Raw genomic sequence first — 14,399 nt, 5'->3', positions numbered from 1 at the left:
GCGCCCCCTGTTGTTGAAAGGTATTGTGAGCACACCAGTGCCCCATTTCATAAAAAATTGATATGATAGCAACTCTTTATGGAATGACAATTGTCATGGTAACGACAAGAATCCAGCTTCCTGATTGGCTGTTGCTGTGGGAAGTTGCCATTCCAGCAAGAGTGGCTATCCTAGCATCTTTTATGAAATGGGGCCCAGAAATGGCGAATAAACAGCCAGAAGTGAAACGCCAGATTCGCCGTGATATTTCTCTTTATTGAGTCGTCCAAGCTGGCAGTCAGTAGATTTGTTAGCCTCTAACACGAATCACACCACTCTACAATTAGTCACAAATCATGTGGTATATAAATTGCGAGGAATGTTTGAAAAAGAATTTATAAGAGCTATCATAATATTGCTTGAAAATATTGTAAATTTGATTTTGTAAAACATACATCTATTGAAGAAGAAAAGTTATTAAAAGAAATAAAAATGCATCACTAAGTATGAGTGACATTTTAAGTATTTTTATATTTCATGTCATTTGATTTCGTTTATTTTGTTTCCGAGAGATGAAATCTGAATATTTTGAATACACCCAATAACATTGATGTTGGAATATTATTACAACACCAATTTAATGCAAAACAAACAAAACTGTGAACAGGTATACACGTTGTAGATTTCATATCAAAAAAGTTCATTGAATGGAGGGGACTGCTTAATCGAATTGTTACATGAAATGACATATATCAAAATACAATGACAAATATAAAACTGTGCATGTTTTTTTTGTACGATTTTATGAGACGTTGCACTAATTGACTGAAAGTTGGCTTTGGACTGCATCACGGATCATAATCGTGCAAAAGTCACGTCATTGGTGACCTCTGAGAATTGGGGAATCTTTTTATCGATTCCATATTGGTAAACCAAATTCCTGACAATCAAATTACTTGATATTCCAAGATCAACATAATTCCGCTTAGCACAATTCTTATGAAATCAAATATATATATATAATGTGTATTACGTTTTTATGCATGATGAATGTGTGTAAGCTGGAGAGAAATGTCTCCATCCATCCATTACTAGTATTCCACTTTTCTACTACAGTATTCCTGCATGCATGCATGTTTGTATGTACGTACGTATGTATGTGTGTCTGTATTTACAAGAAATATGTGCATTATTAAGCATACATCATTTGTAATCTTAACACACATACCAACTACTCACATGCACATTATTACCTTAGGACTGAATTTAAATATAACATAGATAGATACATACATACATACATGCCTACAAGTAAGCTATGTATAGTATGTATATATGCATGTATGTATGTATGTATGTATGTCAGTAATTTTTCAATCAATTCATCCTTTTTCAGACTCTTTGCATAAATAGAAATATACATCCATTTTAGATAGCGAAACTATTCATTTTTCACTCACACATCACATGTACACTTTTTTTCACTGCAACAAATTAATGTTCACAATGTTTTAGTACACATTCTTCACTCATTTCTCATTCATTAACTCGTATATCAGATGCAAACTCTTTCTCTTTTTTGTTCAGCAATTTGGTGTATGAAATTATTTATTTATCTGGTTGGTTTTCCCTCTGCTTTCAAAAGGGCTTGGGACCTTCAAATCAAAGGACAACTTCATTGCGTGAAAGACACACTACAATGTGCTTTTTTTATTTTTTTCCTGGAATACTAAACAAAATTGTTACTTCTCATAAGAAATTATATGACTGAAATAAATAATTGTCCTTTGATTTGGCAGCATTAAAAACCGAACTAGTTGACATTATCACACTAGTTTTGAGTACGTTCCACTCAGTCACCAACAGTGACGCTCAACAATTTTTGAAAAAAAATCGGAGCCCCGCAGTGAGACCAGTGAACGCACAATATATAATCACCATCAGCGATGCTCGACGACCCTGAAGTCGGAGCCAACTGTGGTATTTGTGGCTGCTTTTTGATGCCATTCTTTTCACATTCTTCCACATTGTCCTTTTTTGTCCTTCTTTCTCATTCTCTTTAGATTGAAATGATATGTTCTTCTACTGCATTGTTGTTAAAGTTCAATTGAAGTGCCATTCCCCCAAAGCGTACAAAGTTTCTGGGCAGTCGTCGCTCTTTAACCTCTTGTCGTCGTCGTCGTCACTTCTGTTGTTGTTGTTGTTGTTGTCGTCACTGCTGTTTCGCACTCACTTCTCCTCCTCCTTCTTGGCTTTCCTCCTCTCCGCCATAAGCTTCTTCCACTCGTCCAGGGACATCTGTTGAGTGCGCCCGCAGTACCAGTTTCCGTAATATTGCGTGTGGTGTTCGCTGTCCCGGACGAGTTTACATTGGCTGCAGATGGTTGGCTTGGTCCTTGGCTTGTATGTTTTGCGGTCCTTTCCGTCCCTCTCTTCGCGTTGTTTCCAGTAGGACTTGGTACTGCGGGCTGCGAACACGGGGGGAAATGGCACGTTCCTGGGCTGGGTGGCTGGTGTTGATGCTGGGAGAATTGTGCTGGGTGCTGATGCTGTTGGTTGGATTCGAATGATGATGGGGTTGACTTGGTGTGTTGTCTTCCTTCTTGTTGTGGCCTGACCTGCTGTGTTGGGGACGGTCCGAAACTGAAACTGCTGATCTGTGGGTGGTGTTGACATGGTGTGGGGCATGTTGGTGGCAGCGGGTAAGGCACGTGTTGTCGTCAGTTGGGGCCTCGGTACGGATACACCCATCTCCAGTACTCTCCTCTCATCTCGCTTGGATCTCTTGTCATGCCTGCAATTATAGATGATAAGATAAGAGGAAATAATGAAAGCGTGGCATAATAATAGTGTTATCACAGTTCAATTCAATTCAAAATGATTTTATTTCCATATAAAGTAAGACAAAGTAATTTACATAATGCTTACATGAATATATAACATCAAAAAGAACTTTCAATCACATAATTTTCAACAAAACATGAATACAAGTATCATAATGATATTAACTCTGGTTTGCATGAATAAACAAGTTAGCCATACAATCTTAATATAACTTTACATGGAAAGAGGAATTCACAAGAAAAGCATAGCTTGTAAAATTTGTGAATTACTCTACAAGGTGAGGGCATCTCAAGATCCGTCAAGGACTCCATGTATAAAATTTTGATATCCTGATGTCAGACGAAATAATCAGAAAAAAAAAGAGACTATGACAAGGACAAGAACAAAAGCATGGACGGAATAGGTAGAAAATAAAAACAGTGTCGCTATTTGCATTGAAGCATCTGCGTATTACGAACCCATGGACTTTATCAGACGACTTTACAAAAGTATTATTCTATGTGAAAGAATATGAAAAGACAATAGATTGAGCATCGAAAAGTAATTAGTGTTGAATTTACCATTGCATGAGGGTCTGCTGGTTGATCTCGAGGAGCTGCAGCGATGTCCTTTCCGTGACGTGGTTGTTGTTGATGACTTTGCTGCGAATGTTCTTGTAGGCTCTGACGATGAGGCCCCATCTCTGGTAACACCGGCCGTCCTTCCTCTGCTTGTGTGGGAAGACGTCGCAGAGCTTTGTGATGACGCACTCCATGACCCGGTTGGAATCTGGCCATGTTGCAGGTCCGGTGTTACTGCCCAGGAAACAGCTGAATATATGATGGAATAAAAGGGAACACAAAGAAAGATATTCATAAATATACAAGCAAATTGAATGTGATTGCTGTAACATAATAAATCATAAATATGTAGTTCACATTACCATATTAACATTGCTATGTAATAACATAATCCTTGAAATCATGTGTTGACATTCATTTCTCAATGAAATTCAGAAAAAACCTCATTTCTTCCCTCTCACACACAATCTTGTGTGAAGGCAATTTGACTCAATTGTAAAGTGAACATTATGGTACAGAAAGTCTATGTCATAGGAGTGACAAGAAATTGAACCTTTCGTGGCAGGAAAAACAATCATTGTTCCATTGCCGGTTTGCGCATCACTGTTAATTATGTCCACTCTACTGATCAGTATAACACTATAAGAAGACCACTACTGAACATGCATGACACTGAAATTACAATATCCATTAAAGATTGTTTTATGTTTCCTTAATATTTACCGTCTTATGCTTTCCACTTCTGGCATCACAGACGCTCCTTTATCGTGCTCAGAGAGCTGGCCCCACAGGCGCACAATCTCCTCCGCTTGTCTCTGGCTGATGATGCAGTTGTCTTCCCGGAATTGCAGTACATAGTCAGCCAGAGCCTGTACGCTGTCGTAGCCCAAGATGTTCTCGGGGCTTTCGTGCTGTTCCTGAGTGGGGATCGAAGCAGACAATACACGTTAATATATAATTAACAGACATCGCTACTTTAGTTCTTTTTCTAGAATGATTCACCAGCCCCAATTCTTTTAACTTGGAAGGAAATGTCTAATACAAATGATAATGCTTAAAGGGATTGTATAGTTTTGGTTGAGACCTAATTTTAGGTTTCTACCATTTTTGGTGAGATAATGAGACACCTCTTAATGAAATATGAAAGAGCATGTAATTTCACGAGGAATTCAACATTCATTTCATGAAATTTGGTTTTGAAATGGCTGAGATATTCAAAGCAGAGCAATTCTAATAAAGTATGGGACCCACATTTTATTTGATTGCTTTGTTTTACTTTGTTTTTGGATGTTTCAATCATTCCAAACCCGATTTTTTTGTCAAATAAAATTTCTCTTAAAATTTTATACTCTGTACTACTTCATAAGAATTTTCTTGGTATCTTGCAAAAAGTTAAAAGCCCTTATCTCCTTTCCAGCAATACTGTACCATCCCTTTAAAATGTCTGAACAAGGTTGCTTCCCAGCTGGTAATCATGTATAGTTATTAAGTGAATGAGTTGATAACTTTCTGTGAAGAGAAATTGTACTTACATCTCCCTCGTCTGTCAGAGGAACGTCCTCCATGTCCTGAACACCATCATCACCGGCGAGGAGGTGTTCTAAAGCGGTGGTAACTGGAGGAGAATCCGGTGCTCGGGATACAGTAGCCGGTGCTCTGGAAACGGTAGCCAGGGCTCGGGTGACGGTGTCTCTTGCAACGGTGGCTGGTGCTTGAGAACCATCTGAATTATATATAATGATAGAGACATTCTGTTTACACAAATTTATGCAACTCTACTGATTTCCTCATCCTTTCAGACAGGAAAGACACAACTGTGATGTACAGAAGGATGCAGATATGAGAGGTATTCTTTTTTTTAAGGTATAAAATTGCATTCATGTCATGCCATACAGCAGAGTACCTGCACATAACATTTATATACAGCTGTATAGATACACAGATATTCATGTATCATGACAGAGTGGGCCTGTTAAATTCACTCGCATTTCTCATTTACCCGTGCCGAGCCTCGAACGTCGCGATGCGGACGCTACATCGGACTGACTGGTCGAAGCAGGCCTAGCAGGAACCTCAGGGGGTGGCTGTGTGGGGTCCTCTAGGTCCTCTTCAGCCAGAAATCCAGCGTCCGAGCCCTCGTCATCTCCCTCCGCCTCATCAGGGTCCAAGGGCAGCAGTTCCTGGTTGTTCTGGTGGAACAGGTACTCCAGGCCGATGAGCTCCCCTGCATAGAAAAGGGGTTAGAAATGAAAGATGCATTGAAAACGACTGCCATATCTATAATCCTATCTACATCATTTTACATTTCTGTTCAATCTGTGTCTCTTCCATTCCAGTCTAAATCATTTATTGTTGGATTCATTAAAACACATTTCTACTTAAGTGGGAAACAATTGTGCAATACATACAGTAAAGGCATATTTTGCATCTGGCATGAAACATACTTTCACTTGAGAAATTACAAAGTGTCATGAAGTGGAAATAAGGATTATATGACATGGAATAAAAAAAGAAAAGGAAAAGGTAATCGCAATGCAAGAAATTTACCTGTGTACTTCCGGGGGGCCACAAGTGTTGGGTTGATCGCCTTCCCGAACAGCTCCTGGCTCGTCTTCTCCATTTCGTGCTCAATCGATGATCCGTAGGATGTGTGGGATGGCCCTTGAGCAGTCACAGCAGCTGCTGCGCGATCGCAGTTCCAACGATGAACCCCTTCCAAGAGGTAGGCCTGGTAGTGCACGTTGTTCGCCTGGGTTCCTGAAATGATATTCATGACAAAAACAGAGAGAGCAAATAATATCATTTTTATAGCATTTATGACTTCCTGAAAAGAAAATGAATCAGATTTGTTATGCAAAGACATAAATATATTGTGAAACAATCATACTATGGAGATGAAATAGCAATTGAGAGATGGTAGTGAGGCAATTTTTCAATGCCAATTGTACAGAAACAATTATCTTATCATATACTGATAGTATAATACAGATAGTCATCACATAATCGTCCGTTATAATCCCACAAAGAATAATGATGCAATCATCTCATTTCAAGACTTCTTCTGACACACACATAACTAATAGCTGGAGAAAGGAAGTGATGAGTCAAAAAGTAATCACGCATGCACCTACAAAGAAAACTTATAAAGAAGGAAGGGATGATCCAGGGAAGAGCATACACAAGCGACTTCTCACCTGGGATGAACCGGTTGAGGTGAAGGTGGAAGGACTCGAGTGATGTTGAGCCCCTCGCACACCTGTAGACTGGCAGAGTGACACCCGCCTTGACGGTCTCTCCGATCTTTGCATAGAGCTGCACGCCAGGTGGATCTTGCAGACAGGCCACATGTCTCTTCTGCGATTCCCAGATGCTCCAGATCTTGTCGGAGTCGAAGAGTGGTACTCCCAGCGTGTCTCTGCCTTCCTGCCCGTCCAAGCTCGTCAGGAGATCTTCGATGAGTCGCGTGGTCTCATCGGTCCCCCTTGTTGATCTCCTGCAGTGTCGGGCCATCTCCTTCCTTCCGATCCTCTTCAGGGTGTCGTCATCATTCGGGCAGGTCACGTTCTTCTCAGCCAGTTCAGCCCTCTTGGCTCGAACCAGCTGCTCCACATCATCCGCGCTCCATTCAAAGATGGCGGCCGAGAGGTGTCTCAAGAAGAACGCGTAGAGCTGGTGATTCTCGGTGGTGCATCCCCTCGCAAGCCTCCTCATGAAGTGCCAGATGTCGAGTCTCATGGTCAGGTCTGGCCACTCCTTGAAGATCAGGGAGTTGGTACCACAGCAGCCCCTGTCCACGTACAGAAGCTCTGGAGGTGGCTGGCCGGCGGCTTCGTAGCGGCGAACGAGCCCAGCAGTCATGTCGTCGAGGCCCATGCCTTCAGCAGTGGTGAGGACGGTCATGAGAACCTGTCCGATCTCGTTGCCGACGTTGGTTGCCCACGAAGCCGTTCCTGTGGCCTGGCCAGCAAGTTTCCGGGCGATCTGCGAATGGGTATAAAGGGAATGAAAACAAATGAATGAGGTTGATAATAGAAATTATGCATATATAACAGCTTTTACAGAAAATGAGAGAAGATAAGAACATCAACAGATTAATTTCCTTTTACTCTAAGGTGCTGGTATATGAATTTCTTTATTTTGTTGAAAGAAGATATGTACTGTTAAAAAGTAGCATTCATTTCTTCTTTCCATCAGATGATTGAAAACATGCATCATAAATTACTGGTAATATATGTCTATGCATGTTGATTTATTCAAGAGGAAAAATGGGATAATTTTTCAACACTAATGCGAAATGAAAAGTGCAAAGTACAGCATCATTCAAGATGAATGTAGTCAGCCTTCTGGGTCATCTCTTCTTGTCAGTGTGTCAAACATTTTAGATGCTGTACGCTTTTCACTTGGGTAACAAGAATTCAAGTGGTGTTAAAGGAGACAGAAAATGTACCTTCTTGGTAGAATCGACCTTCAAGATGCGTCCAAAGGTTGACGTGATGCCTGCCTTCACCTCATCAATGCGCTCCAGAACATCATTGCAGTAGATGCTCAGAAGCCACTGATACGTGGGAAGTGAAGGTATAGCGGGAGGTGCTTCACACCTGGGGCGTTCGACGAGACCCTTCTCACTGGCAGCGATGAACTCCTTCACGGCGGACTGGTAGATGGCGGTCTTCCCCAGCCAAGCGGTGGTGTGGGCCTCCTTCACCTTCCGCATCATCTGAAAGGGTCCATTTCCCAGTGATCTGTCCCGCAGCATTGTCACGATCTTCATGTCACAAGCGAGCCTTTAGAAAGTCAATAGGGTGGACAGAAATGAGAGAAAAAAAATGCAATTAATAGTAATCAATTCATGCGCAATACATAAATTCAACAATCATATCAACATTAAGAATTACAAGTGATTTCTCACATTTCAAATGGAATTCATCGCAACAGAAAAGGGAAAGAAAAAAGACATATGAAGACATGAGACAGCTGATATGAGAGTCTACTCACTTGTAGGACAAGACGATCGGGAACTGCAGTCGGTGACCGATGTCCAGTTGGTCCAGGATGGGTTTGCTCCAGCTGATGAGCTTGCGATGACATCGACGGCACTCGAGGTACTCTGCTGCCAGGTTGTAGTAACCGTCCAAGTCCAAGACCTGCCGCACCGTGGGGTATGCTCCTGCCGAGGTCAATTCAGCTCCATCACACTCCTCCCGAGGACACACCAGCTTGACTGCCCAGAGTTTCCGTGGCATCCACATTAGAATCTTGCTGGCGAAGTACTGGGAGGGCTTGGGTGGCTGTCCCTGAGTGAACTCGGCCTGAGGAGGGTAGAACCAGAGTTGTGTGATCTTTGACATGTCCATCTCGGCTTCACCCCTGGATGACTCCCTGAAGAAAGCCTGGGAGATCCATTGGTGGTCAGCTTCTAGCAAGGTCTTCTTCCATCCTTCTGTCAGGAGGATTCCTGCATTGTGGAAGAGAAAAGAAATGTAATGCAAAAATGAGTTCCCTTGCTTCAACTCAATCATGACATAAAATTGAAATCTTGATAGCAATAGTACACTCAAAAGGATATTTTGTCTCTAAAAAGAAAAGCACAAATATAGGACATTATTAAAATGCAAAGACAGATGATGATAGATTCCTCTCATTTTTACTTTCAGAATGCTTATATAGACAACATATCTTTAATGTGAAGTCATATGGATTAGCATTAATTGTAACGACCAATAATTCACTCTTTGGCCCGAATTCACGAAGGCGTTTTGAACTTAGACCATGGTACAAATTTAGACCACGGTTTAAAATAAGCGTTAGATAGGCGTACAAATACATGCGCGCATCAATGCACGTTTTTTTACTGGATGCCTGTTAAGCCTAGCTCACACCTTTGCGTTTCAAGCTTGCGTTCAGCTGCGTATTGCCCGAACGCAGTCTAACGCAGCCGACGCAGCACTACGTAATGAAACGAGCTAATACGAGGTCACTATACAGACTAATGCAGAGGCTTTGCGTTCTAGCTCGCTAGTTTGAAATTTTTTCAAACATCCGCAACTGAACGCAAGATCAAAATCCATACGAGCTAAGACAAGGGGCACCAGCAAATGCGAGCAAGGACGAGCAAGGTACGAGCAACAACGAGCTGCTTAACGCAGGCCAATATTGCAGCTTCACTTTGAACTGCGTTTCACTGCGTATGGTTGCAATACCTGCTCGCTTCACCTCGCATCACCTCACTATAGCTCGCATCACCACACGCTGTTCCTGGTACTCTGCTCGCATTAGCACGGACCATTGCGGATGTAGCTCGCTACATTGCGAATCTAGCTCGTCCGTCGCTCGCTCCCACTCGTTCCTCCTCGCTCCTGTTCGATGCTGCTCACTTTAGCTCGCTATGACTGCGTATATATCTGTGAAAACAAAATCTAGTTAGATTTAATCAAAATTCGTTTAGTTGACATAAGAAACACCAATTGCTTATCAAATCATGAAGCTTTCGTAATGATTGTGTTCTTTCAGCAACATCAGATCCAAACATATCAGTTTTTGAAAACACCTCAAACTGAGTTTCCTGCTGTTATTGTAGGTTTAGTGGAAAATCTTTTTTTTTCTCTCGAATTGTATTACTACACAATGTATATCGCTAAAAAGTATTTTTTTTTTGTCTTTTTAAACACAGTAACATATGCTCTGTTCAGTCCTCAACAAGGGCAGGTAATTAGCAAGGTTGTCATTCCTGCTATAGTGACCATAGGCAAGCCATTTTGAAATAACCTGTAGTGAAAATAATGTCTTGACCCAAAGCGACATTTAGGGTGACCCTATGAGGAAAAGTTGACTGCAAACCATGAAAACAACATCAGAATCGATTTCATTGACCCAGAAAACCTATAATACAGATTCTGAAAACTATTGTGAAATGTTTACCTTTTTAAACAATGCAAGTGACTTTTGAATTTCAGATGGCGGCCATTTATTGGATTTGGCCAATATGGCTGAGGGCGCCCTTCTTGGCACCCATCAAAAATTGAAATAGTATGGTTTTGGCAACATGTGTATGAAATTTAGTGCTTTTGGAAGAATTTGAACCAAAAAGTCCTTTGTGCCCCCCCCCGTAACTGTAAAATGGTAATGTAAAAATTTACATACCAGTGCCTCTCTACGAGCTTATACACAGCAGGGTGAACTGATACGCAGCGGATCGAGCCGGAACGAGTTACAGTCGAGCGGATGAGCAATGAAACGAGGAGAAACGAGTTAACGCGAGCTGCTAGCGAGCAATGAACGAGTGGCGAACGAGGTACACGCGCAACAGGGCGAGCAATCTTCGTATTGAATCGTACTGTTACAAGCAAAGGGAGGTGGAGCGAGGTGAAAAGCAACCTAAGGCAACCGTAGGCAGTCATTTTGTACAAAATATACGAGCTACAACACAACAATGTGACTGCTACAAAATATTTTGCCGACGAGTGCTGCGTTAGGCTGCTTTAAGGCTGCGTTTTACTGACGCAGCTATATGCAGCTAAAACCGCAAAGGTGTGAGCTGGGCTTCAGCGTACGCAATCTGTCAATCATCGTTACGCAGAAGAAATATACATAAACCATGGTTTAAATTTAGACCACCTTCGTGAATTCAGGCCTTAGTGTTTTTTAATATTTGGGGAGGGAATGTACCGCTACATATATATCATGTTGTGTGCAGCTCACTTTGGCCAGCATTGCAGTGAAAAGTATAACCTTTTTTTGCAACATAATGATAAACAAGAGCACTTTTTCGTTAGCATCATCTACAAACAAGCACACAAATGAAATCATACCAGTCTCACTCCTGGCATCAGCACTGCTCTGCTGGCTTGAAGTCATGTCAGCGGCTTCAGCTCCTAAAGTAGAATGATTGACACAAGGGGAAGATGAGAGCACTGTGTCGCACACATTTTGAAGAAGATGCATGCTGGTATCACATGACAAAAGTTTCCAGCAAAGACAAAGGTATAAATGTCGTTCCAAGTCACAGCTAACTTCAAACAATCACTGAACAATGACAGCATTCTGCATTCTTGATTCTTCTCCCCATTGGTGCCACTGCATTAGAATGACAGAGTCCATCTTAGAAGTTTGCCTTTACAAAGTTCACTTCACGGGATGGGGGGGGGGGGGGGGAGGGCAGAAATGTTATTGTGTTCATGCATATAGTGAATATTGTCATGTAGGGAAACAAGGTGCATTGGCACATAACTAGAAAGTTCATTAATAATTGCTCAAGTGAATAACATATTTTTCTCTACCTCATAAGGCATTTTCACATCAGCCCGATATTGTAAGCTCAAGATATTTTTTGCGATCGCAAATTAGTGCGCTATTTCATTTCCTATTCACATCAGTCCGAAGAGAATTAGCCTGATATTTTTTACAGCAACTTTGACAGCTGAGCATGCGCAAACAGTGTCGGGTATACCAGTTGAGCGCGCGCTTTCAAAAATATTACCCGCGTGCTCGCCATCAAACACGCTAGGCATGATGGGATGCATCACGCTAATTTCTTGAGGCGATTTCACATTATGAAATAGCGCGCTAGTTTGCAAATTATCCCGCTATTTTGGAAATTTCCTGAGTTGGACTCCAGAAATTTTCTCAATCAGAGCGATAGAATTGGCGCGCTAATTTGTATGCACATTATCAAATAGTGCGCTATTTTGTGATCGGGTTAATTTCCAAAGTCAGAAAATAGCACCCTATTTCAAAACATCGGGCTGATGTGAAAACGCCTAGTATGTATGGAGGCACATAATTAAAATGCTACTTCCACATTATATAGCACAAGTTACTTACTACTCTTCAACAAGTCAACAGCGGCGAGAAGGTCGGCATCAGACACGTCCGTGTCTGCCATCTCTGGTTGGTCTGTGGATGAAATGAAAAACACGAATACATATCACCATTAACATTTGCGCTGAGTATATGAATATAAGAACGACCCAAGTCCATGGAAGACCATTTCGAATAAACTAAAAAAAACTTCATGTCTTTTTTATTTGTCCAATAATATTCTTTTTAAAGGGGACGGCTATAGTAACTGATCAGTGGGAATGCTGAGGGATGATTGTTCCAATCCTTGTGGGATTCATTTAAGAGTACAGATCTATTCTTGTGTGAAAATAATTTGCTTCAGAATGGTCTCATATTCAAGTAATGTGCAGTTTAATGTTTCCAGGTAAGCGTCCCTGGTCAGTGACGGGGCATTAATCTGCACATTACTTGAATACGAGACCGTTCTGAGGCAAATAATTTTCACACAACAGTAGCTATATAATGTACTCTTAAATGAATCCCACAAGGATTGGAACAATCATCCCTCAGCATACCCACTGATTCCCACTGATCGGTTACTAGCCATCCCCTTTAACTGTGATGGGAAGGCAACATTGTATATACAAATTAGAATATATATTATTATGACAATTAACATTAACATTAATTGTGGAGAGGCCATTTTGTGTGGTGGACTTGGGTCGTTATTTGATTCATACGAACTTGGGTCGTTCTTTGATTCATATACATGATATTCTGCTATAGAGATGAGAGAAGGATGAGAGAGGGCGCTATTATATGAATGTAAGAATGACCCAAGTCCTTCATTCTTACATTGATATAAGATTTAACTCAATCATTTCAGGCACTTCCGGGGGTAATAATGATTTATCATACATACACAAGATGAGTCCATGCATAAGCTACAATTTCCCATGTCAAACTGAATTTGGCCAAAAATTGGACTTGGGTCGTTCTTATATTCAGGTCTTCATTTATTCAAGAATGCTAACCTATCATGATGCTCTTATGCACTAACAATTTCAACAGTACCATTGCAGTATCTTTTCTGCTTTTAGATAGCTATTGTTAGCAGGAAGAAACTACAAGGTTATGTGCACCAAAAGTTGAAACATCACCTGGAATGAGAGACTATATGTCATGTATTTCGCTAGTCTAAAACTGCGCGAATCAGGAATTCCCGACAATTTTGCAAGTGGCTAAATTTGTGATCGTGGAGTCCTGTACTGGAACGGAGAAGTGTACACGCGTAAGTTTTATTCACACTGAGATCAGAGTCTATATTTTTGTGTGTCTTTAATTTTGCGAATAGCACCTGACTCGCGAAATTTGCAGAAATATTGGGTGTATACAGTAGTTTTAAATCTTTACTAGAAGCAATATCTATCAGTCCTCTCTTGCTGGAAGCACTGATGTTATACAATGCAGAGTGAATTTCATATGAGCTTTGCAATATGCAAATTATGCACATTATTCATAACATACTACATCCTCTGTGACATGATAATCTTGATTCAATAATTCAAATCAAGTGAGCTAGTTCATCTATTACCTTCAGTCTTCAGAGATTTCGGTGCCCGCAAAGTAGTGGCTGGGGCTGTTCTCTTCCCGCTGCTGGGAACATCTGCTGGTCTTTGGCTCAGGACGGTTGGTTTCGGCCTCGCAGCAGACTTCAGCTCGATGGCCCTCTTTCCTTCGGGGAAGGCCTTCAGGTAGCTGGTGAGGCACAGCATGTTGGCGTACAGCGGCGCCTCACTCTCAGGTTCCCGTTGAACCAGGGCAGCAATGTCAGCGCAGTAACCGAGGGCATTCTCCAACAGCCACTTGAAAGTCTGCCCACGGAACTGGCCGAATTGCACCCGGTACTGTCCCAGCACAGCCAGCTTACTCCGCTCGTCGCCGCCCTTCTCCTTCAACTCCAGCACTGCGTTGGCCCGGACCTCAGCCGTCGGTAGACATCTCACCAGTCCCGTTGGTCGGTGCTCCATCAGACATCGGGCCTCCTCGGTGTAGCCAAGCGCCGGGTCCCTTCCATGGCGTCGGAACTTCGGGGTGTCCATGGCTGCAGCTCTATGTTATTGTCAAGAGAAACAAGAAAACCACATTCACATAATACTTCATTTCAGTGATAATTGCGGTCATGTTTTCATTGTGAGGAAGTTATATGCTGTGTGTTGATTGTATGTTAACATTACA

At 41.7% G+C, this 14,399-nt stretch overlaps 1 protein-coding gene across 1 annotated transcript; it reads right to left on the bottom strand.

Annotated features, from left to right (window-relative positions):
* Window positions 1-4,359: 4,359 nt before the first annotated feature.
* LOC139733177 (uncharacterized) lies at window positions 4,360-13,936 on the bottom strand. Its single transcript, XM_071644020.1, has 10 exons — window positions 13,756-13,936; window positions 12,204-12,275; window positions 11,192-11,254; window positions 8,379-8,838; window positions 7,831-8,167; window positions 6,578-7,364; window positions 5,931-6,140; window positions 5,383-5,607; window positions 4,916-5,106; window positions 4,360-4,371 (listed from the first exon to the last, which is right to left on the bottom strand). Exons 1-10 carry the CDS (start codon window positions 13,934-13,936, stop codon window positions 4,360-4,362), a joined length of 2,538 nt encoding a protein of 845 aa, XP_071500121.1.
* Window positions 13,937-14,399: the final 463 nt, after the last annotated feature.

The sequence above is a fragment of the Diadema antillarum genome, unplaced genomic scaffold (assembly GCF_040938485.1).
Source record: "Diadema antillarum isolate AM-2024a unplaced genomic scaffold, OU_Dant_1.0 seq00000462_RagTag, whole genome shotgun sequence".
NCBI classification, from domain to species: domain Eukaryota; kingdom Metazoa; phylum Echinodermata; class Echinoidea; order Diadematoida; family Diadematidae; genus Diadema; species Diadema antillarum.
Note: the sequence above shows the minus strand (reverse complement) of the source record. Positions and strands in the feature narration are given on the sequence as shown.